The sequence below is a fragment of the Hibiscus syriacus genome, unplaced genomic scaffold (assembly GCF_006381635.1).
Source record: "Hibiscus syriacus cultivar Baekdansim isolate YM2019G1 unplaced genomic scaffold, ASM638163v2 tig00111131_pilon, whole genome shotgun sequence".
In the NCBI taxonomy this organism is placed as follows: domain Eukaryota; kingdom Viridiplantae; phylum Streptophyta; class Magnoliopsida; order Malvales; family Malvaceae; genus Hibiscus; species Hibiscus syriacus.
The window spans coordinates 1,473,460-1,496,060 of NW_024062991.1; the positions used below are offsets into that span (position 1 = coordinate 1,473,460).

The 22,601-nt window shown below is 33.5% G+C and overlaps 2 protein-coding genes and 1 pseudogene across 2 annotated transcripts; 1 reads left to right on the forward strand and 2 right to left on the reverse strand.

Annotated features, from left to right (window-relative positions):
- Window positions 1-2,192: 2,192 nt before the first annotated feature.
- On the forward strand, window positions 2,193-2,649 carry LOC120154522. Its single transcript, XM_039166245.1, has one exon. It carries the CDS (start codon window positions 2,289-2,291, stop codon window positions 2,622-2,624), a length of 336 nt encoding a protein of 111 aa, XP_039022176.1. The 5' UTR covers window positions 2,193-2,288; the 3' UTR covers window positions 2,625-2,649.
- A 1,427-nt stretch (window positions 2,650-4,076) lies between these two features.
- LOC120154497 (40S ribosomal protein S26-3-like) lies at window positions 4,077-6,066 on the reverse strand. Its single transcript, XM_039166228.1, has 5 exons — window positions 5,914-6,066; window positions 5,719-5,811; window positions 5,485-5,569; window positions 5,265-5,398; window positions 4,077-4,387 (listed from the first exon to the last, which is right to left on the reverse strand). Exons 1-5 carry the CDS (start codon window positions 5,914-5,916, stop codon window positions 4,316-4,318), a joined length of 387 nt encoding a protein of 128 aa, XP_039022159.1. The 5' UTR covers window positions 5,917-6,066; the 3' UTR covers window positions 4,077-4,315.
- A 3,291-nt stretch (window positions 6,067-9,357) lies between these two features.
- LOC120154511 lies at window positions 9,358-11,776 on the reverse strand (annotated as a pseudogene).
- Between the last annotated feature and the right edge of the window lie 10,825 nt (window positions 11,777-22,601).

Genomic DNA, 22,601 nt, shown 5'->3' on the forward strand with positions numbered 1-22,601 from the left:
TTTTGGGCCCTCTATGATTTTTGAAGATCTTTTTCGACCCCAAATCATTCTAATTTAACTCCTACTTTTTGTCTTCTTTTAATTTGGCCCCTGATTTTCACTTTTATTTCAAATTAACCCCCTCTGTTATTACATGTATGTATATATTTTATATTTTATATTTTATATTCTATCTTATTTTCTTTTCTTTTTTACTCTTTATTTTTATTATTTTTTATTATTATATTTATTTTCATTATTTTGTTTCTCTATTATTATTAATTTTTTCTCATATTTAGTTATTATATATATATATATAGTATTATTATTATTATTATTATTATTATTATTATTATTATTATTATTATTATTATATATATGCATATTCTTTTCTTAATTTTATTTATTTAGTATATGCTATTATTTTACATTTTTTTTCTTTAACATTTGTATATTTGTGTGTATATATATATATATATGTTTTATTGAATTCTTATTATTATTTCTCTAGTATCTTGCTTATATGTTATTATATATTTTTATTTTGTTTTATTTATTTTTTTCTTTATTTTTTCGTTTTATTGTGTTTCTATTTTCTTATTTCTTTATTTCTTCATTTTTTTTTTATTTTTTTTCTGTTTTATCATATGTTTTCATGCTTGTCTTCATTTTTATTTCCTTCATGTTCTCTATCTCCATGTTGATTAAGTTATTTAATGTTTATCATTTATTTTGTCTATGTTCTTCATTTCATTTTCTTTATTTTTAATCTTAATTTATTTTCATCACCTTTTCTAATACATCTTTTGACTCTTAAAGGGTACATTTTCAAATCAATCTAAGGTAATTAATTTTGGATCGTTATTTTACCTTTTAAGTTAAACTTACAATTTTCTTACTTAATGACAACTGGAAATTACGTAGTACCGAAAGGGCAGTTCAAGGGTGTTAACTCTTCCTTGACTGTAACCGACTCCCGAATTCGACATATCACTAGTAATACGCAAATCAGGTAAGAAATAAGGTATCCGATCAGTCCATTTTTAATAAAATAAATGATCGGTGGCGATTCCTAATTCATTTTCCTAAGTCGAAGCCTAATTCCGGAGCCCAACCGAAAGACGGTTCCGACATCTTACATGATGTGACATATGAGCAACAAAAGATAAACATGTTTAACTTAATGAAAGAAATATTAACAATGGTAATGGTTGAATAAAAACTTTTAAATAAACAGTAGAAACTGTATATAATGTAAAACATTATTGTGTAAAAATGTTTCATTTGAATCCTTCGGACCACAATTGGAGACTACTTTGAAATGATCATCCAGCTCAGTTGGTAGAGTACAAGGTTTTTAATCTTGAGATTGTGGGATCGAGTCCTATGGAGGACATTTCATAATTTGAAAGTCTCCTACGCTCTCAACCTAGTGTTGGGGGCAGCCTACTATCTTACCTCCCCTTACCCCATTATATATGGGAACAAGGGACAGCCATTTTGAAAAGACCGTCGACTACTTCCGAATACAAAATACACCCCTTAAATTTGAACCATTTCATAAGTCTTGAATTCCAATTAAGTCCTTAAAGAATCTGAGATTGGCGCAATTAATGTGAAGAAGAACTTGCTTTATTTGACTCTACCATTGTCCGTTTTCAAAGATACACGTGTCAGAAATTTAGAAAAAGTATTGACCAACCTATTCTTTACGTTAATTACCATTTTAAATTTCAACTACACTCCCCCAGGCCCCAAACTTAATGGATTTATTTCGTTTAAGGGATTACATTTAGTAATGTAAAATTATGGCTTAAACATGTCAAAACTTATTATACTATTTTAAACTTTAATCTCTATAATTTATTTTCATATGTGAGTTTTAGTCCTTCCCTTAACTTCTATTTAATTCTACCATTAATTTATGACCTGCTAGTTATAGAGAAGGCAAAACAATTTTTCTCGTCCTCATGTTTACAATTTTTACCAAACCGGCCCTTATAAAAAGGTTTCATACACTCTTAGTTTTACTTGTGAAATAAAAAATTCATTATTTTATAATAATCACAACCCCAATCTCAAATATTTTCTTTTATTAAGAATAAAGAAGAATATAACCAAGTCAATGTATCAGCGCGTAGACTTGTATTTTTTTTAACAGTTTGATGACTTTAAATTAAACTCCAACTGAACTGACTTTGTCAAATCCTCTGCCACAGACAACAATTTCCTTTGATCAACCCACCTCCTCCTCTCTCTGTATAAAATTGTAATCCTCTGATTCATCCAAAGCCAACAGCCTCTCATTAATGGCGTCCTCTAACGAAACCCAGAAATATTCTCACCTCATCACATCACTTGTCTTCTTCTCATCTATTTCGCTTTCTTCAGCTAGGCTTCTCAATGGTCATCCGTCAGCTACACGACCAACCTCCAACCTTGCCCTTCATGTTGCCTTCGACGGCTCCGACAAACCGGAGCTGGATCCTAAGTCGACAGCTCTCCCGTTTGAGCATATGGTTCTGAGGTCGCCGACTCAAAAACTGGCCGGAAAGTATGGGCCAATGTTTCTCGGCATGCTTCCCAAGGGCGGAAATGTGCCGTCGTCTGGACCTAGCAAAAGAAGCAATGACATCAAAACCTAGGTCAACCAAGGCAAATTAAATCCCATGTTTCTCCTTTTTTTTTTGTTCTTGAGTGTGTATAGAATTATTACAGAATATAGGATTTTATAAAACAATTTTTTATCCATATATATATATATATATATATATATATATATATATATATATATATATATAATTGTGATTTATATAACTGGAATCCAATAATTGAGGATTATTTAGGCTAACCAAAATAAATACAAATGAAGTACTTAATAATCGATATAGTCCAACACTTTCTTTTGTATATTTGTAATCAAGTTTCATCCGTTATGCATCTGAGTTTAATAGATTCCACTCTGATTAATTTCCCTGTTGGTTACATACTAAATTATTAATTTTTTTTATTAACGAGAGAAGTATTACATTTTTAAGATAAATACGAGAATTTGAATCAAGACATAATAACATAAGTATCATTGACGATTCTACTAATTAATAGATCTCATAGTTACATATTAAACTATTAATTGATTTTTATATAAAATGTGTAATTATATTTTATTAAAGAAATACCTAATATTGTGAAACTAACTTGAGATTAAACATGGATTAGATCGTTTAAAATTGCTTAACTTTATTTATCATATAGGGAAAATATCTTATACCAAAATTGATGAATTTGGTAGGATCATAGCATTTGAGATATATGAGCCACATGCCCAAAGGATCTAGGTTCGATTCTTCTTGAGCCTCATATTTAACTCATATTTAAATGCTTTGATACAATTAAATATGACACCTCAGATTCAACTTGACGTTATGATCAAATCATGAAGGTCATATCGATTAATGAAGTGATCCCTATTTAAATTATATAGTTTAAATATAGTATCTCAATAGACTTTTAGATAGTGCTGTAGGTTTTTATTAGCATTTCCTTTGATTAATGTGTTATGGATTCTAATATGTTCATTCACTTATGAATTTTCTTTTTTTGTTTAACATTATCTCTACGATATTATTTCAAACCCTTATATGCTTACTCGTGAATTGGATTAGGAATGTATGCACTTTTGTTTTGCTTGCATCTGATGGGATAATAATTGCCTTTCGTGGGTATGTAAAGTTCGTCAGAAGCATTTGGAGCATATGTTGCTCCAAATACGCAAGCAAACCAGCTAGGTTTACGAATCCTTACAGGGTTCTGTGCTCGGCTATCGTGTTACCCCACTTTTTTCATGCTACTACGATGGACTAGTATTTTCAGAGCCTTGAGGGAAGCTACCAAATAAGAGGTGATATAACAGTCACAGCGTGTTAAAATCTGCATCCTTTTAGTAATAATCTGATGTTATATTAATGACGTGGATTATGTTTTCATCTGATGTTTTTAGTAATTGTCCTTGCAATACCTAGACCGTGTATCATCGCTCAAAACATTCAATTTAACAAATAAATTCCACTTTCATTCTATTTGATGCCTACACAACATCTAGAAATAAAATATTTATATATCATTTAATCCTTTGATACTTGCACAGCATTTTACTAGTAAAAACACATGCTACAAGAAACTAGTATTCGCAAACACTCATAGCTTCTGGGTTTAACAATGTGTTGAGCCCAATTGAACTTCAACCAATAAGAAGAAAAATCCTAAAAAATCCAAGTTCAAGCAGGCCATATCTTGAAGCAAAATACAAACAAGTTCATATTAAACTTAAAGAACCTTATGCACGAGCAGGAACAGTAACACCAGGACGAGGAGCCTGACCAGGCTGGCCAGGTTTTGGCATATCATCCTGACAAAATTGAAATAACAGATAATTAATGAAGCTTCCAAAAGAATACTAAGGAAATTGCAGACGGACATCGAGATACTGAGACTACCAACCATAGATAGTGTACTATGTAATTAGATTTTTCAAAGCAAATGATTATATTCCTTATTAATGGGAGAGCAGAGAAAAAAAACTTCAGCAAACTAAGTACGCTTTATACAAATGGATGTTAATGAACAATTCATCCCAAAAGCAATTAAAATTTCAGCAAAAGGGGCAAAATAGTGCCTAGTCAAAGGCAAAAAACCGCATCAAATGATGCATGCACGTCGATCACAATAAAAAAAAAAATAGTCATGTTTCAGGTTTAGTAAATTCTACACTCTCTTTGGTCTCTATGAATGGCCTCCAGTCCTCCACTTATAAATTCTATTAGCGCTAAGGTATTTCTGAGAAAGTGATATAGTTGGATATTGTGTATGAGGGACCTCTTCACCCCTAAAGCACTTAGAAAATTCTGCAAAAGGGGCAGACATAAGTCTCTAAAGAATTACATCCTCATAACATAGTAGAGAGAATCATTCTAATGTTGGTCGTGGATAAAAATCAGTAAAGTCAAAGCTCTAGTAGTCTTATGGATGACTTCAATATATCATTCTATAATAGATCCACAAAATTTTCCATCCCAGCATGATGGTAAGACACCAGAAGAGGCATCTGTAAAGGGGGCAGACTAGCAGTCAGTGAAGAATTTCCAGAAGACTCTTCAATGAATATATATATATATATAATTCATAGGTTACAAAATCCATGGAGTTAAATACCACATTTCATTCACATAACAAAATGGATCATTGATAGTGAAAAGCATGAGATAATGGATTATAAAAAGGTGTACCCTGCGTCTGATGAAGCGCTGAGGTGGGTCACGGTTCCTCCTGTCAGTGCGGGATCGGACCCTCACAACGTGGGAATGGATCGCGCATGAAACACAGTACTGCATCTTCACATACAGCTTGGGCAAAGTGTAAGCTACATAACATTAATCAAACAATAAATCAAAAAATAACTTAAATAACAAAGTTCGCTTATAATTGAGGAATTAAACGAAAAATTACAGTCATAGACGCAGGCTTCTTGGACATCCCTGACAGCAGCTTGCTCCACAATGTTCCTCACAAGAAACCTCTTGATTGACTTATCCTTTACACATTCGGAACAAGAGAACAACAAATGAGAAACCAACATATATATATATATATATATATATATATATATATATATATAATATATATATATATATATATATATACACACATTAACAAATACCCAGGTATGAAAAACTGAGGCACCTTAGGGCAACATTTGCCGCAGTTAGAGCAGCGGATGAACTTGACATGGCCACGGCCATGTTTATTGCGTCCACCATTCCTACGCTTGAATGTCTACATCAGAAAAAAGATCCGACCAAATTGATAAAATTAGTGAAAAAGGATTAAATTTTATAAATACCCAGAAGAAACATAAAGATGAAATGAAGGTCAGACCATGGTTCGAGGGTTGCAGTCAAGTTCTTTTCGACGCTCTCTGCTCCTGCTAAGCACTAGGGTTTTGAGATATAAAAGGAAGGGCGAGATTATGGGGAAAATGTTTCTTTTATACTACGGCGAGTACTTCTCGTGGAACCCTAATTTTCACTTACACTTTTAAAAGATTAAATTTACCGTGTTTAGTTGAGGGATTGTGAGATTCACATGAAAATGTAATCCACATTCTTTCGTTTGGTTAGGCGAGAATATCATTTTCCGTAATCTTACATTATCTATAGTGATTTTTTTGGGGTATATTATCAGGAATGTCATTACTTCTCTTCCTTAGGTATTGTTAGATTATCGGTGTTTTGTACTAAAACGCCCTTAAAAAATTCCTTTCAAAAATATCCTTATTTTGTCATTGAATAATAAAAATTCTACGAAAGTTAAATTATAAATTTATCCTTAAACTATTTTAGATTTACAAAAAAAGTTTATAATTAAAATTTTATATGAAATTCAAGGGGTAAAATAAAATTTTACCATTTCATTAAATCTTTTTATATTTTCAGTTTTATAAAAAAATTATATAAATTTTATGAATTTAATTTTTTAAAGAAAATATATAAATATTGTCCAACTTGTTAAAAAAATAAATATATAATAAGGACAATTTGGTCAAATATACATTCCAATAATCTTTTATTCCTTTAACCAAACATGGTAATCTTACATTCCTGCTAAACCAACCAAACACAAAATACAACATTCCAGTAATCTTATTCCCTGATAATCTTTTATTCCGACTGGTAATCTTACATTCCGTGAACCAAATACATCCTTAATACTTTTTTTTATCCTGAAATTAAAAATTTTGTCCTTTGTTTCTAATTTGATTGCCTTTAATATTTGTACTTTTTATTTTTTTTTATTTCTATCATGATTAAATACCAGGGCTGTGTAAAAGTATTAGATATGAATGATCCAATCCAATTTTTTTAGATAATTTGGATTGAATATCTGATAAAATAAATAAATAATCAGATTAGATACATATCAAAGAAATTTTAATTTTAAATTATTTGAATATTCAAAAAATTAACAAGCCTTTAGCCATAGCCATGACTGCCTAGTAGCCCTATCTTAAGAGAATGTTGAATAAGGATGACAACTAGTCATATGTTATGTTTTGGGTCAACCCGACCCAAAAAATATATATCATCCACGTGAGCTAACCCAATCCAAGAAATATATACATCCACTTGACTCCGACTCAACGCGAATTTTTAAAATATAAATTCGATCTGACCCAACCTGACTCAATAAAAAAATAAGGATTTAATTTTTAAAAATCAACAAATAACGAGGTATTATAACAATTATCCATAAATTTATTTGAAGAAATTACATTGTTACCTTCTTATCGAAGTTTTTTCACCCTCCAGCAAACCCGACCTCAATCCTTTAGAAAATCCAATCTAATCCGAACTCGAATCCAATTTTTTATGAAAAAAATCTAACCATATAAGGTCATATTGGAATCTTTTAATTTTGGGTTAAATTATCCTTGGTCATCTAAGATATTTTTCGGGATCCTAAGCAAAAATTAAAAAACGTCTTTATAAAATGAAAGTATATTTCATTACTTTGGACAATTAATTCAATAGTACATAAAAAATCATAGAAAAATAATTAAATTTTGTGAAAATAAATTTATGTTGTTATTTTATTAAGAAAAATCTTTAAATACAACTAAAAGAGAATAAATATAAAAAATCGAATACATGTATGATACATAACTTAATTTTGAATAATGAAAAAATTAAAAGAATTTTATATTATTTTATTGTTAAATTGAGATTGAAGAAGACTACAAATTAAATAATATTTGATAAACTGAAGAGTAAGATTTGAAAAAAAAAGAGAAAAACATGATTAAATTTAATTCAAAATTGAATGAATAAATAAGAGGAATAGAAAAAGAATGTCAAAAACTAAACATTTTATGAAATTTTAAAAATTAAGGGCCTTAATTATAAATAAAAAAATGGTTAAATTTAATTTAAAATTAAATTATTTAATAAGAGACATGGACAAAGAGGGTTAGAACCTAAAAAATTTATGAAATTATAAAAATTAGAGGTCCTAATTATAAATATAAAAATTTGATGACCCTAATTATAAATACAAAAAAATTGAGGGTATAAGCGGTTGCTCGGTCCTCGGGGTGCTGCCTTAGAGCCGGCCCTGAAATTATCATCCCTAGCTATTAATCGGATGCAAGCAACCAAACTTCTACTTATCGTTTCACTACTTGCATGGACCCAATATAACAGAACCAAGGACCGACCACGACCACGACCACGATCCCGACCCGACCCGAGACGGACGGCGACGACGCGCGAGAGTCCCCTTGTTCTCTATCACTCAACAAGGAAGTGTGAAAGTCAAGCCTTAAATACCATTCCCAATAGTGTTTCCAATACTATGTGGGATTGATCATTACCAACACTTGTTCCCAATACTCAATCCCACATAGTATTGGAAACACTATTGGGAATGGTATTTAAGGTTTAGCTTTCCCACTTTCTTGTTGAGTGACAGAGAACAAGGGGGACTCTCGTGCGCCGCCGCCGCCGTCCGTCCGTCTCGTCTTGGGTCGGGTCGTGGTCGTGGTGCGATTTTGGACTATCGCAACGCGAACTTCGACTATCGCAACAAATTTGTAATAAATCGCAACACGAACTTGGACTATTGCGATAGTCGAAGTTCGCGTTGCGAATCTGAAAACTGATTTGCGATACCGGAGATCGTGTTGCGAATTATCGATCGCATTGCGATTTAGTTGGTCATTTTGGTAAATCCAAAAAAAGTTAGTTAAAATCGTATATTATAAGGTATTTTTGATCACTGAGATTATTTTCTTTTCAAGATAATAATAATAATAATAATAATAATAATAATAATAATAATAATAATAAAACCGCTCAAGTCCATTTCAAAGACTGCAACAATTTGAAAAGCAAAAAAAGCAATTCAAACTCAATTCCCCTGCTGTTTATTTCTTTAAATCTATTTTACTGATTTTCCCATTCTCAATACAATATAGTATGCCACATTGGTCCCTACATTCACTCACATTTTCAAAAGCTTCCTTTTTATCTTTACTTAATCAAAATTTCCTTTTAAAAAATTATAGGTAAAATAAGTGATATGTTTGAATTGGACATTCGAATATCCGAAAATTTGAATATCTGATTTTTTATCAAATTCAAATCACTATTTTAGTTATCCGATATCTGAATTTAGTCTTCCAGTATAATTTTTTTAAACTTTAGGTGAAAATTAGTGTCATACTTGACATTATACGTTGGATGTATCTATATTCTATATAAATGTATAATAAATCGGGTTAGAGGGGATCAAAGCAATTCATCATTGGTTTTATGAATCCCAAAATTATCAAGCAAAACAAACATATAGCCATTCAACGCAGTCTGAATAAGCTCCGGAACCGCAAGGATGAGGGAAAAAACCCAAAACCCAAAACCAAAATGTAATGTAATTCACCAGAGGTACAACACAACTTTTAATCTTAAGCATGGAGCTTAATATTATTCACTTCCAACACTAACAAAAGCAACCCCTTCATCGGTAAGACTGAATGTACATCATCCGTTATTCGCCGGCCAATAGGTGGTGCCTCTTAATTCTCTACATCAAGCTCAAGCACTTTCTTTCTCATACACTCCATTTGCATAGTTCCAATTGATCACCTTCCATATGTTCTTCAGGTAATCTGGTCTAACATTCTTGTACTGCACCATAAAATATAAATCATTATTAAAAAATGTACACCAAGAAATCAAAGGGAAAAAGATTCACAACACAGATGTCTTTACTACAGAGCAATGAATAAGCTAAATTCTATAATTTTTTTCAACCCCTTCCTCCTGTGCACCCGTGGAAATTATATAGAAAGCAAGCCGATATTCTCTTAACAGGAAACAAGATATATGATGCAGTCATAAGCTTATTTATGCAAATGAATAAAGTGAACACAATATCTTTTTGAAACTCCCTCTCTTCGCCCAATTACTAGGATGTAAAGGGGCAAAATTTTCAGTTTATTGAATGTGACCTACCAAATAAGATAATATATAAACGGTAAAAGTTCTTTAAATCAAATCAGAGAATCATTGATGTAACAATGCTACTTTGGCATTGTCTGGATCTCCAATATGCATTACTGATCTTTGTATATATATTATAAAACATATTTAGTTAAAAAATTTACCTGTAAATAATATGCATCCCAACATCTATCCCAAGCAAAGGAATGTGGCCCTTCAGTCACAAGTGGATCCTGCATTAAAAAATTTCATTATATTAACATATGTCGGATAGCTTTTATAATTACAGCAACTTTTAAGAGAGAATCTAAACTTGATAAGACTCCAATCTTACAGAAACCAAGTACAAGTGATCTCTCTTAAAAAACTCACATCATAGACCTCTACGGTAATGGGAAACCTTTTTACATGGTATATCTTCCAGAGGCCACAACTCATTAAGATATTCTCAGTTATTAAATCTACCACCAGAGCAGAATAAGCAGGGACATAGAAGTAAGTAGATTCACATCCAAGTGAACAAACCAAGAAGCCCCATAATTTTTCATGGATGACTTGACACTTAATATTGCAAGCATACCTGATTTGCAGTGGTTTCAACCACAGCTTCTTCGATTCCTTGTTCAGTCCAAGCCACTATCAAGAAAAAAGTAAGCAATGACAGATGCAAACCATCCATGATTAGATGCCCAAGGAAACAAAAAATAGTGACCCCATAACAAACAAATCACTGACCACCCAACCAGAGCCTTGCAAAGCAGCACCCTCAGCACTGATCTTCTGAATCAACGATTCCAGTGAGCCAAAGTTCGTGTCAATAGCCAACCCAAAGATCCTTTCGGAGGTTCACCTCCTCCTTCCTGTCATATAAATGGAATAAGGTAAGAAACAATCTATTTCGGATACAAGCTGCATTCAACATTACTAAGCTTACACGAGGGGCAAGATTGTTCCAAAAAATTGAGTGGTTGATATGACCTGCATTAGATAACAATCATTCAACGTGAAGGCATTTAAAGTAACAGCAAACGAAGGATTGAAAAAGAAACAAATGATGTCTGAGACTACAAGAACCATCCTAGTTACAAAGAATCATTCATCAGGCAAAATTGAGCAACGTAGTATCCCATATGATTCCTTTTAATGAAAATTGTAATAAACCGTCTAACATTTACTTTCCAAAACAATAAAATAGTTTTTAATCACCGTTTGATATTTACTTTCCAAAACAATGTCATGGTTTTTTAATCACCTGCTTTTTGCTAATGGCTAAACGTGAAATCATTATTTCTTTTCATTTCAAAGGATAGCATTCTTGACATTTACCAATTTCAAAGTACTATATACTTTCATACACGTAAGCGACAAGCAAGTAAATTAGGCGAATGAAAAAGAAAAAAAATTACCTCCGCCGTTGAACTTGATGGCACTTTGCAACTTAACGACGGTTGAAGAATCGCCTTTCTGGATAGCCTCGTGGAGCTGCTCCAAAGCCTTGTTATAGTTAGTGATGTAAGTTTGATGATGCTTCTGGTGATGGAGCTGCATAATCTCTCCACTGATGGCCGGCTCCAGCGCGCCATAGTCGTAAGGAAGATCGGGGAGCGAGAAGGTCTGCAAAGCACGAGACTGAGTCAGCCTCGTCGAGCTGAGACCCAAGGTTAGGGCTTTCCTGGTTGCTAATGAACGGAGTGCCATTTGGAGACGAGAAGATTCCTTTTTCCAAAGTAAACCCAAAAATGTAAGTTGGGAAGTCTGTAGTTTATATAGGGCTTAAAAAAATGTTAAATTACAAATATGACACCTAATTATTACACATTTTAATTTTAGCCACAAATATTTTACTTTTATAAATCAAATCACTTAACTACTTAGATGATGTCAATCAAGTCACTGTTGCTGACATTTAATTGGAGTACAATTTACAGATGTGATTAGGGGTGAGACTCGATTCAAAAAACTGAATTTTTTGACTCGAAAAAACTCAATTCGAATTGAGTTTAATTACAATTTCATAAACTCGACTCGACTCAAAAATATTTCAAATTCAAATCAAGTTGTAAAATGCAACTCGAATAACTCGGAATTTTTAGTAACTAGTGGATTTATTTTCAAGTTTGACTTGAGTTATTGGATTTGTAATATATGTATATCACATGAAAAATATGAAGAAATATATTTGTATTGTATATAAGATTATAGAAAGTCACTTAAATTGGAATCAAATAATATTATATTATTATAAATATTTACAATTAAATTTAAATAGAAACACGAAAAATTGACTCGACTCGAATTTTATAAACTAGAGTCGACTCAAAAAAATTTCAAATTAAATCCGAGTTGTAAAATATGACTCGTCAACTCAAAGAATTCAAAATTTTTTGACTCGACTCAACTTGGCTCAAATCGATCAAACGCTCACCCCTAGATGTGACAGTTAATAAAATTAATATAATTATATATTTAACCTTTAATATTTATAAATTTAATTAATTTAATCACAATTTTAATTTAATTTAATAAATTTAATCATCTAATCAAATGATAATACATGTAATAGATAATTGGAGAAAAACAAACTTCAAAGATAAATGTCAGGAGGCAATAGGGTGATTCAAAACCCAAGTCTTGAGGACGATAATACACGTCTCAGCCACTAAGCCGTTATAACATCAACAATTAGGTTATGTTTGTAACATAATTACGGCTATTTTTCCGGTATATCATCGGTGATCGGTATTATTATCGATCTAACACCGGTCAGACTATATTTTTTGATCTAACACCTTTAGCAGAAAAGCGCGCCCCCTGCCCCGCGATGTACGGTGATATGGCACCACGTGGGTATAGCGCGCCCCCTGATTCGCGCTATACGCCGTACCAAAATTATATTTAACGCGGTCCCTGATCTGCGCTATATCTTTTATCATAGCGCGGTGTAGGTACCGCGCCTTATATGCTTATAAATACACTCCTCCGGCTCACATCTCCTCGCATCTCTCATCTCTTATAAATTAATACAACAATTCCGTCAACGAGTAATAATTCTCGCAATCTTCTTAAATTTAATTTAGAAGTTCGTGCGATTTTTCGTTATAAGGTAATTTTGTTATAATTTTTAATTATACTTATTGTTTATTATCATTATTTGAAAAAATATTATACTAATTATTTTCAATTAATTTTTATGTTTGTAAAATTGAAAAGCGGGAGCATACGTTGAAATAGTTTTGCGGTGCATGTAATAATATAAAATTATATTATTTAAATTATTTATGTTGATGTTAAAAAATTTATTATGTTATATTTTCGTTCATATATAATTTATTTAATCAGGTTTGTTTAAGTTATTTTTTTTGCATATATAATATTGCCGCACTTTTAAACTCAAAGAATGGTGCGACTTTCAGCTATTGTTTATTATGATGGTGAAATTCGAGAAGATGAAACCGGCGTTGTTTTCGTATCAAATGAGCGTGTTAAAATATCATTCAAGAGAAACATAACTCTTGAGCAGCTAATAACGAAGATTTCGAGGAAGATTCATGTTGGAAGTAACAGAAGAATGTCGTCGTTGCAGTACAGATTTCCAACATCATTGTTGCCATTAACTTATACAGCGTTCGAACTTTCGAACAATGATGATGTTCAAATGATGGTTGAAGCTCAAAGTAATTATTTAGACGCGCACATTTTGTTCAAGTGCGTGATGTTCGAGGTCAATCTTTAAGCTCACACTATGGGCTGGCTGAACAAGTTGATCAAGTTGACAGCCCGACTACAATAATGTGTAATGATTTTAATGCCATAATGGGGGAGACATTCATCCGTAACTCCTTACGATATGTACCGAGGTGGGTCCACGAACAATCCGTATGGAAACACCGCGTCCAGTTCAAGGGGAAGGCATTCATCTGCAAATTTCTTTGACCATATGGAGATGCCATCAACGTAACCATCTGTGCAGTTTCCATTTGACATGATGGCTTCAAGCTCCAGGGGGAGGCATTCAACTGCGAGCTTTTTCGATCTCAATGTCGATATGCCTTCCAGTTCAAGGGGAAGGCGTTCAAGTAGTAGGTTCTTCGACCTAAATGTGGAGAGCATGGAGGAACCATCATCTCCACCAGAAGAACCGCTTCGTGAGCCTAGTGCGGATGGTGCTGAGACTGGACTATTCATTCACCCAGAATCACCGCAATTCAACTCCGATGATGATGAAGTTCCAGGAAATGTGGCACAAACTGACCCTCCTGCACACATGTATAAAGTTGATTATGGTGCAATGTACGTGCCAGAATTTGCGGATATGCCTCATCTCAGTGACTATGGATATTACTCATCAATAAATAATGGTGAGTTATCTTTAGGCATGGAGTTTTCAAGCAAAGAAGAAGCGATGATGGTGAGTTATCTATAGTCAGTGGCTCCACACATCTCCCTGTACAGCAAAGCCAAAACTGCCGAGCCCCAACTGAATGATCCGGCGAGACGAAAGTCGCTAAGATGTCGCAACCCATGCAGTGAACTAGGTTGCGCGATTGTCTGGCATCACAATTCTCCTATCAGTGCCGTATATGCACTGCTCAACTCCCGAAAATGGCATCTAACCCAATTAACGGTATCATACCTCCGATAAAATTTTCCGGGACACGTCCTAGACTATCCGACACAAAGTAGTCCAAGAACCAAAGATATCCCCGATATCACATCTCCATCCACCTATCTTACAGTGAACCTGATATCTACCTATGTAACCGAATTCAGCCTCTACTAATACAGCAGACACAGGTGGGTATCACTACTTAAGATTCCTAATAAAAGATCTAATACACGTCCTTCTCCTAAAATAAATATACAAAAATTAATTCTTAATCTAATAATTATGCATTAAATGAATCACTAATTATTACTAATAATTTAAATTAAATTAAACGTTAAAATGTTACCGTATCAACAAAGTGTCGAGATTTAATTCTTAATCTAATAATCATGCATTAAATAAATCAACTAAATATTACTAATAATTTAAATTAATTAAACGTTAAAATGTTACCGTATCAGCAAAGTGTAGAGATATATGATTTCCATCCAAGCGAAGTAGACTGCATTCCATTATATATCTGCAAAAGAATTATATTAGTAAAATATTAATAAAGTAAAAACATAATAGTAAAAACCTTATAAATATACCTTAAAAGAGTATTTGAGAGAAATTTAGAGAATTTGAGAGAATTTGGTGTGATAAAAGTGATTGAGGATGGGAGTATTCATAGGGAGGATGGGGACGTGAATTAGGGGTATAGCGCGCCCCCTGCACCGTGCTATACCCCACGTGTCAGATACCCAGGTATAGCGCGGATCAGGGGGCGCGCTATACCCACGTGGCGCCAGATCACCATATATCGCGGGGCAGGGGGCGCGCTATACCCACGTGGCGCCAAATCAGCATATAGCGCGGTGCAGGGGGCGTGCTTTCTGCTAAGGTGTTAGATTGGAAATATAGTCTGACCGGTGTAGATCGTAATAATACCGATCACCTGTGATATACCGGGAAAATAGCCCATAATTACATAAGCTAAGTTATTTAAAAAAAATTTAATACTTCTAGTATTTTTAAATTTTTTAATAATTTAATTTTAATTTTTTAATAATTTTCAAAATTATATTTTTAATAATTTTCAAAATTATATTTTTAGAAAATTAAATAAGTCCTTAAATTAAAAAAAATAATTTAACCTTTGAACTTAACCAAACCATCACGTCAACACTGTGAATTGTCATGTCAGTATTATAATGATCAACGCTGAAAATAATTTATCAAAGGGCCACATTGGTTTTTCTCCCGAGTTTTAGGGTCACATAGAGTGCAAAAATAGTTTGAGGGTCACATTGGTATTTTTAGAAAAGTTTGAGGGTCTCACGTGCCATTAAATCATTTTTTTGGTACAAAGTAGAATGCGGCCTAAGGATTAGGAAATGGGTTGGATTTGAACCCTGATCCATGGGGATTACATGAACCGACCGAGCTAGGTTTTGAGTTCATAGAGTGGTTTCTTCTTGTGGTGGTTTGTACTTGCTAAGTTGCTATGTGAACACTCTGAATGCCAAAAGGCTGAATTTCCAAAGTATAATAGGATTAAAGGAATATATTACCCGATGCTATGCTACCTAAATGCTTAGCTCAATTCCAGATCTGTCCAAAGTAACCTTTTGTTTTATAGAGCATCGTGCTTTGCACTTCCCCAAGACAATTTGTCTAAAATTCTGGATGTTTTTGTTGTCTACCTTGTTCTCTTCTGTTTTCATTTTCAGTGCAATGGATTCCACGCTAATACTTACAAGTTCCAGAAAACTAGGAACCTGACTAAACTGTGTTGGATATCGAAAAGGACAAAACAATTTGAAAAGATTAAGGTCCCTCAATCAAATCTACATCTACCATGCATGTTTCATATAAACTTAGGAAAGTAATTTGCTTGATAGGCTGTTTTTCTCTTCCTCATTATTTATGGAGCTGACTCAAGCCACAGGAGACCACATCAACGATTAGAGGATGATCTTCTAAGTTGATTCTAGTTCGCCTAAGGAGCTGACTCAAACCACAGAAGACCAGAAAAGCTAGTTAGAAGCCAATCTTCTTGAATTTAGTTTCCTACAGTTCACAACCACAACCCTTTGTAACATGGGATGATCCATTGTCAACTGTGAATACATAATTGGTTTCATCTTCATTTCTCTACAAGAATTCAGACGAGGTAACCTTGAAAGTTGGAAATGAGCATTAGATAAACAAAACAATAATCAGACGAGATATAACATTGGTGGTCTTAAGCAATTGTAAAAATGATTGTTGAGACAGGGACAGAGACATGGAAGAATCAAATATAAAATAAACCAACAATTCTATCGTTGAATTTCCGAACCATTAATAAAGCAAACCGCCGATGAGGAAACTCATTTCAAGTTGTTTCGAATTTACTGCCCTTTGAAACAAATATACAGTAGAAACCGAATAGCTTGGAAAATAATCCTGAATATAAATACAATACTTTTGTTGACTAAATCAAATGGGATAGAGATGAAAGAGAGAAAAGGCCTTTCTTTTCTTCCCAAACAAAACAATTTGAAAAGTAGTTTTTTTTTCCCTTGCTGGTCAATTCTGGTGAGAGAACTGCGACCCGGTATTTTGGTTCATAGAGGGAAAGCTCGGTGCAAGATTCGAAAGTTTTTCATTTCTGGGTACAAGTTAAAAGAAAAAAATGGGGTCGATTGCATTGCATCATTGCAATTGATGGAGAATTCGGGTAACGATGATGGGAAGGGACGAGAAATCACAATATCTTCCATTTCTTTAATACATTCTCCGGTTACCGTTTGTTTGGTCGTCAAGGTTCTCTTCACCAATTTTTGGGCGGTGGCAAAGGTAACAAAATGCCTTCTTGCATATCTAGTATTCTCTTTCAATCAAACCAACCTTTGTTTTTTCAACTTAGTTGTGTGTTTTATTCCAATTTGTGGATGGACATATAGTAGAACCTGAATCAAGTTCTCCCTGATGGGACTACTATCCTTGGAAGCCAAGTTTCCATTTTACATCTGCTCCATCCAATCACTATTCATCTGTTTTTATAGGTGAAAATTTATGGGTTTTAAGAATTCCTAACATTCTTATTATAATCACTAACGAGTAAAGTTCCAGGGAAATCTTGTGTGGTATGATATTGTTGCTCTAAGTTTACCCTTAAGATACTGGTGCGTTTGTTTTGTGTGATAAGTTAACTAATGTAGGTTCTCATGTTCCTGGCTGCTGATATACTTTTGTAGAAGCGGCGGAGTGTTTCTTTCGGCATCATTGTCGTTGCTACGGTTGCTTGGCTCATAATTGAGAAGTCTGGATCATCCTTGTTGCCTATTTGTTTGGATGTTTTGCTGATACTGATTGTGGTGTTGTTCCATGCCAACTATGCTGCTTACAGAAATAGGTCTATGACTACTATTGCTCTTATTTGTTTATTTTAAACACTGCATCTGTTTTCAACAATGTTTATTATTTAAGCAGACAAGTAGAACATTACCGAACTCGAATTGTAGGAGGAAATGATTAGCACTGTTGTGGCATCATTTCATGTTAAAATCAATAGTGTGCTTCTTATGGCTCATGATATTACTATTGGCCAAGATTTTCAGCTTTTCTTCAAGTCGTTTCATGTAACTTTGTACTTCAACAAAGGGAAATAAAATCAACGTTCAAGCTCACTCCTTATTATCGCTCATTTGGCAGGTTGTGATTTGTCTGTGGCTCTTGTCTGCCATTGGTAGCTATTGCTCTTTCTTCACAGTTGCCTATGTTGGTAAGCAAGTTCATCACCTTATGATTCATGGACACTCACAAATATATATTGATTTGGTTGGGGGGGGGGGGGGACTGGACTTACCTTTGTTCGACATTTACACCTGAGGCCGAGTAAGATAGTTTATTAATTCGTGTATTTAATATTTCTAAACCTGATATCAAGCCATTCACAAATCAATTGCAAATGAGAAGCATCTGTCAATGTATTTCTCTCATTATGTGTAAGGAATCTTAAATTATGCTAGTTTAAATGTTTTGTGTTTTTCATATTCCGATGGCAGGAACTTTATCTGTTAGGGCATCTCCAACCCTCACCTCTATCTCTATAACATCTCTATCTCTACTAAAGATGAAACAATAATTCATCTCCAACACTATCTCTACGTTACCACCAACTCTACTTTATTCACAATATTTAGCTATTATAATATTGATTTTGCAAATATAAAATAAACATATATACATTTCTAATAAATATCAAGATAAAAAGCAAAAATAAAACATTCATAAATAACATTGCGAAAATACAAATAAATAAGAAAATTACAATTTATATAATAATGCAAAAAAACATAAGTTACCACAAATGCTCAATTAGTGCATTTCGTAGAGCAAAATGAGCATTTGTATCTTTGATTTGTCTAAATCAGGTAAGGAATTCTTGAAATTGAGCCTCCTCATCTTCAACAAATTCAACATTCGGAGGCGGCGCATTTATTCCTTCTACAATTGGAGAATTAAGATCTCATTCATCCTCGATTATCATATTATGCATTATTATGCAAACAGTCATAATATCTTTCAAATCATTTTTGCTCCAAAAACGTGTTGGATTTGCCACAATTGCAAACGACTTTGAAGAACTCCAAATGCACTTTCGACATCCTTTCGACGTGCTTCTGTTTTTTCGTAAAATATTTCTTTTTGAGACCAATTGACTCATGGATAGTTTGCACAAGAGTCGTCCATTTGGGGTATATACCATCATCTAGATAATACCCCATATTGTTGGTTAAAATATTGTTTGAGTTTTATTAGTATTTTCTATGTTTTATGTTTGTTGTAGTTTTATGTTTAAAAAAATTAGTATGTTTTTATCTAATTTCAATGTATTTTATCTATCTTGCAATTTTATCTACTTGAATTTATTATATTATGTTTAATTTTAATTTTATTATGTAGAAATTAAAATAAAAAATACATAAAAGATAGAATAAGAGAAAATAATGTAACAAAGAAAAGGAAAAGAAAAAGAAAATAACAAAAGAAAGTAAAAAAATAACAAAAATAAAAAATCAGAAAAATAACAATATATATATATATATATAATATGTAGCACAACTACAGTGCAACGCCAGTTGTAGCGTGCAATTGTAGCTATCGCAACAATCCAACATTAAAGTGACGATGTGCTGGAGTTGAAATTCATCTCCAAAGTGGAGATAGCAACCACTCCAACGATGCGTTGGAGTTGGTCTTACTCTTCCAGCCTTCTATGGAAAATATGAAGAACATGTGGATAAATATTGTGGTCCACCGAAAATTTTCCCAGCACTATAGGATAGTGGATGAAAGTGTGATTGAAGAATCCCGTTGTTTATGCAAAGATAAAAAATCCAAGTCTCGCAGTTTAAATAGAGAATGAACATGCTTGACTCTTGGTGTGTCACTGATTGATACAATGTCGAAGATATTTTGCATCTTTTGTTTTCTGTTATGTTAGCTACATGCTTCACCGTCAATCGAGTAGCAATGTCTGGCAAATGGTGTTCGTCTATCTCTGTTAGTTTGATATTTTGATTCATTTCATAGCATGGCTCTGATGAATTAAAACAAAAGCCAAACAAATGGAAATATCCTTGATCATGAATCAATTAAAGTGATATATATAAGAGAAAATCGCCTCAGTGACCAAAAATGCCTTATAATATACGATTTTAACCAACTTTTTTTGGATTTGCCAAAATGACCAACAAAATCGCAACGCGAAATAAAAATTGCAACGCGATCCCCAGAATCGCAAATCAGTTTCCAAAATCGCAACGCGATTCTTGAAAATCGCAACGCGATTCTTGAAAATCGCAATGCGATAGTACAAATTCGCATTGCGATTTTCAAGAATCGCAACGCGAATATGAAAATCGCAACGCGAACACATAAATCGCAACGCGTATCCGTAAACCGCAACGTGTATCCGGTAAATACAACGCGTATCCGTAAATCGCAATGCGTATCCGTATCGCAACGCGTATCCGTAAATCGCAACGATAATCCGTAAATCGCAACGAGATCTGTAAATCGCAACGATAATCCGTAAATCGCAACGAGAATCTGTAATCACAACTGAAATTTTGGGTATATAACTATGCAACAGCAGCAAATCATAAACTAAATCCCTAAATCGCAACTCATTCCATCTCCATCTATCACTCTCTCCGCGACATCCGTTCCTATATCCAACGACATCCTTCCCAATCGGCAACAGGTTTTAGTTTCGCAGCTCGTCTGTTTAGTAAATTAATTTACAACCATGAAACATCTAATGTTGATCATGTTTGGATAGATTTGTGTTTGGAGGGTCATGGGATAATGTTCATGGTGTTTTTACAATATATGCCTTTACCCATGAATCTTCAACTAAAATTGTCTTTACAAAAGTTAACTTATGAAACTCTAATGCTACGTGTTTCAAATAAATTGAATTTAGAGAGCCCCTAAGTGGATTTAGGCTATCTTATCAGAGAAATGGTAAGTTTATTTGTTAACCGACAATGAAGATGTTTGAACGATTCATTGCTTACATTAGTGTTTCACAAGATGATGTTACATTGTATGTTGTTGAACCTAGAAGTAGTATTGTTGGGTCAGTAGCGGGTAGTAATCAACTAAGTTTTTCTCAAAACCCACAACCTTTCTCTAATCCAAATCCCAATCAACTTTCAGCACCAAATTCCGGTTTTCGTATTGACCAGTTAGACGATGATGAGCCAACAGAAAAAATTGTGAGTACTAGTCAGTATTCGAAATTTGGTCTTGGTCAATATCCGGACTTTGATATTGGTCAATACACGGATTTTGATGATGTTTCAGAAGAAGAACAGACCCTGCGTGTAATGATTTTGATATTGGTCAATACCCGAATTTTGATGATGAAACAGCCGTTGCCGAAGTATTGTTGATGATATGAGGAGGAAGTTACGACTGTGAATGAACATGTTGAACATCCATTCTGTAATTCATATAATCCTGAAGAAGAAAAAGAAGATGGACACTTTGAGTTGCTGTTTATCGCCATTGGTGCTACGGTTAGTAAATCAATATAATTTTGTTGACTCATTTTTGTTAGTTACATGCATTTCACATTTAATGATTATATTCTTGTGTATATTATTTTGTAGATTCGTTCGTTATTACTTGCATGCGCTCAGTTATTATAGTTGACGGAGAGAAACTTATTAGCAGTAGCCATGGATGCTAACAATGGATATTGCCAATAGCTTACGGGGTTGGCAAATCTGAAACCTCTGATTCATGGACATGGTTTATGGGACATCTTAGGGATTGCATAGGTCCTATAGCAATCTGACAATATCCGATAGGGCAAACTCAATTGAAACGCTGTTAGAAGGTGTTTCCCAGATGCTTTTCATGGACTTTGTGGTGTTCATTTGTATAGAAATCTAAAATCAAGGTCTGCTGGTATAAAAAAAGCACAAATGGACATACTGGAAGGGCTGTAAAAGCTTATCGGGAAGTGGATTTCAATAAGCATATAAATTATTTAAGACGTGTTTTGCCTCGTGTGCTCAAACACTAGAAGATGTCGGGTTTGAAAGATGGTCAAGAGTACATCAACTTGGAGCAAGATATGGTTTCATGACGTCTAATAGTGCAGAATCAATCAACGCTCTAAGTCGTCATTCCCGAAAATTACCCATTACTATGTTAATGGAGTTTTTTCGAGCCTCTATTCAACAGTGGTACTACAAGAAAAGAAACCATGCAGGTATTATTTCTTTGAATTCGTAACTTATCATATTTATATTTTACTAAGTATTGTTTTTTAATTTACAGGAACATTGGAACATCGTGTTACCCATGGACTGAAAAAAAGATAACGAACGTGTGTGAAGTCAACGTCATGGAGAGTTGAACCATGTTCAACACTAAGTTTATCGACAGACTTATGCCGAGATTGTCTACCCTATTCC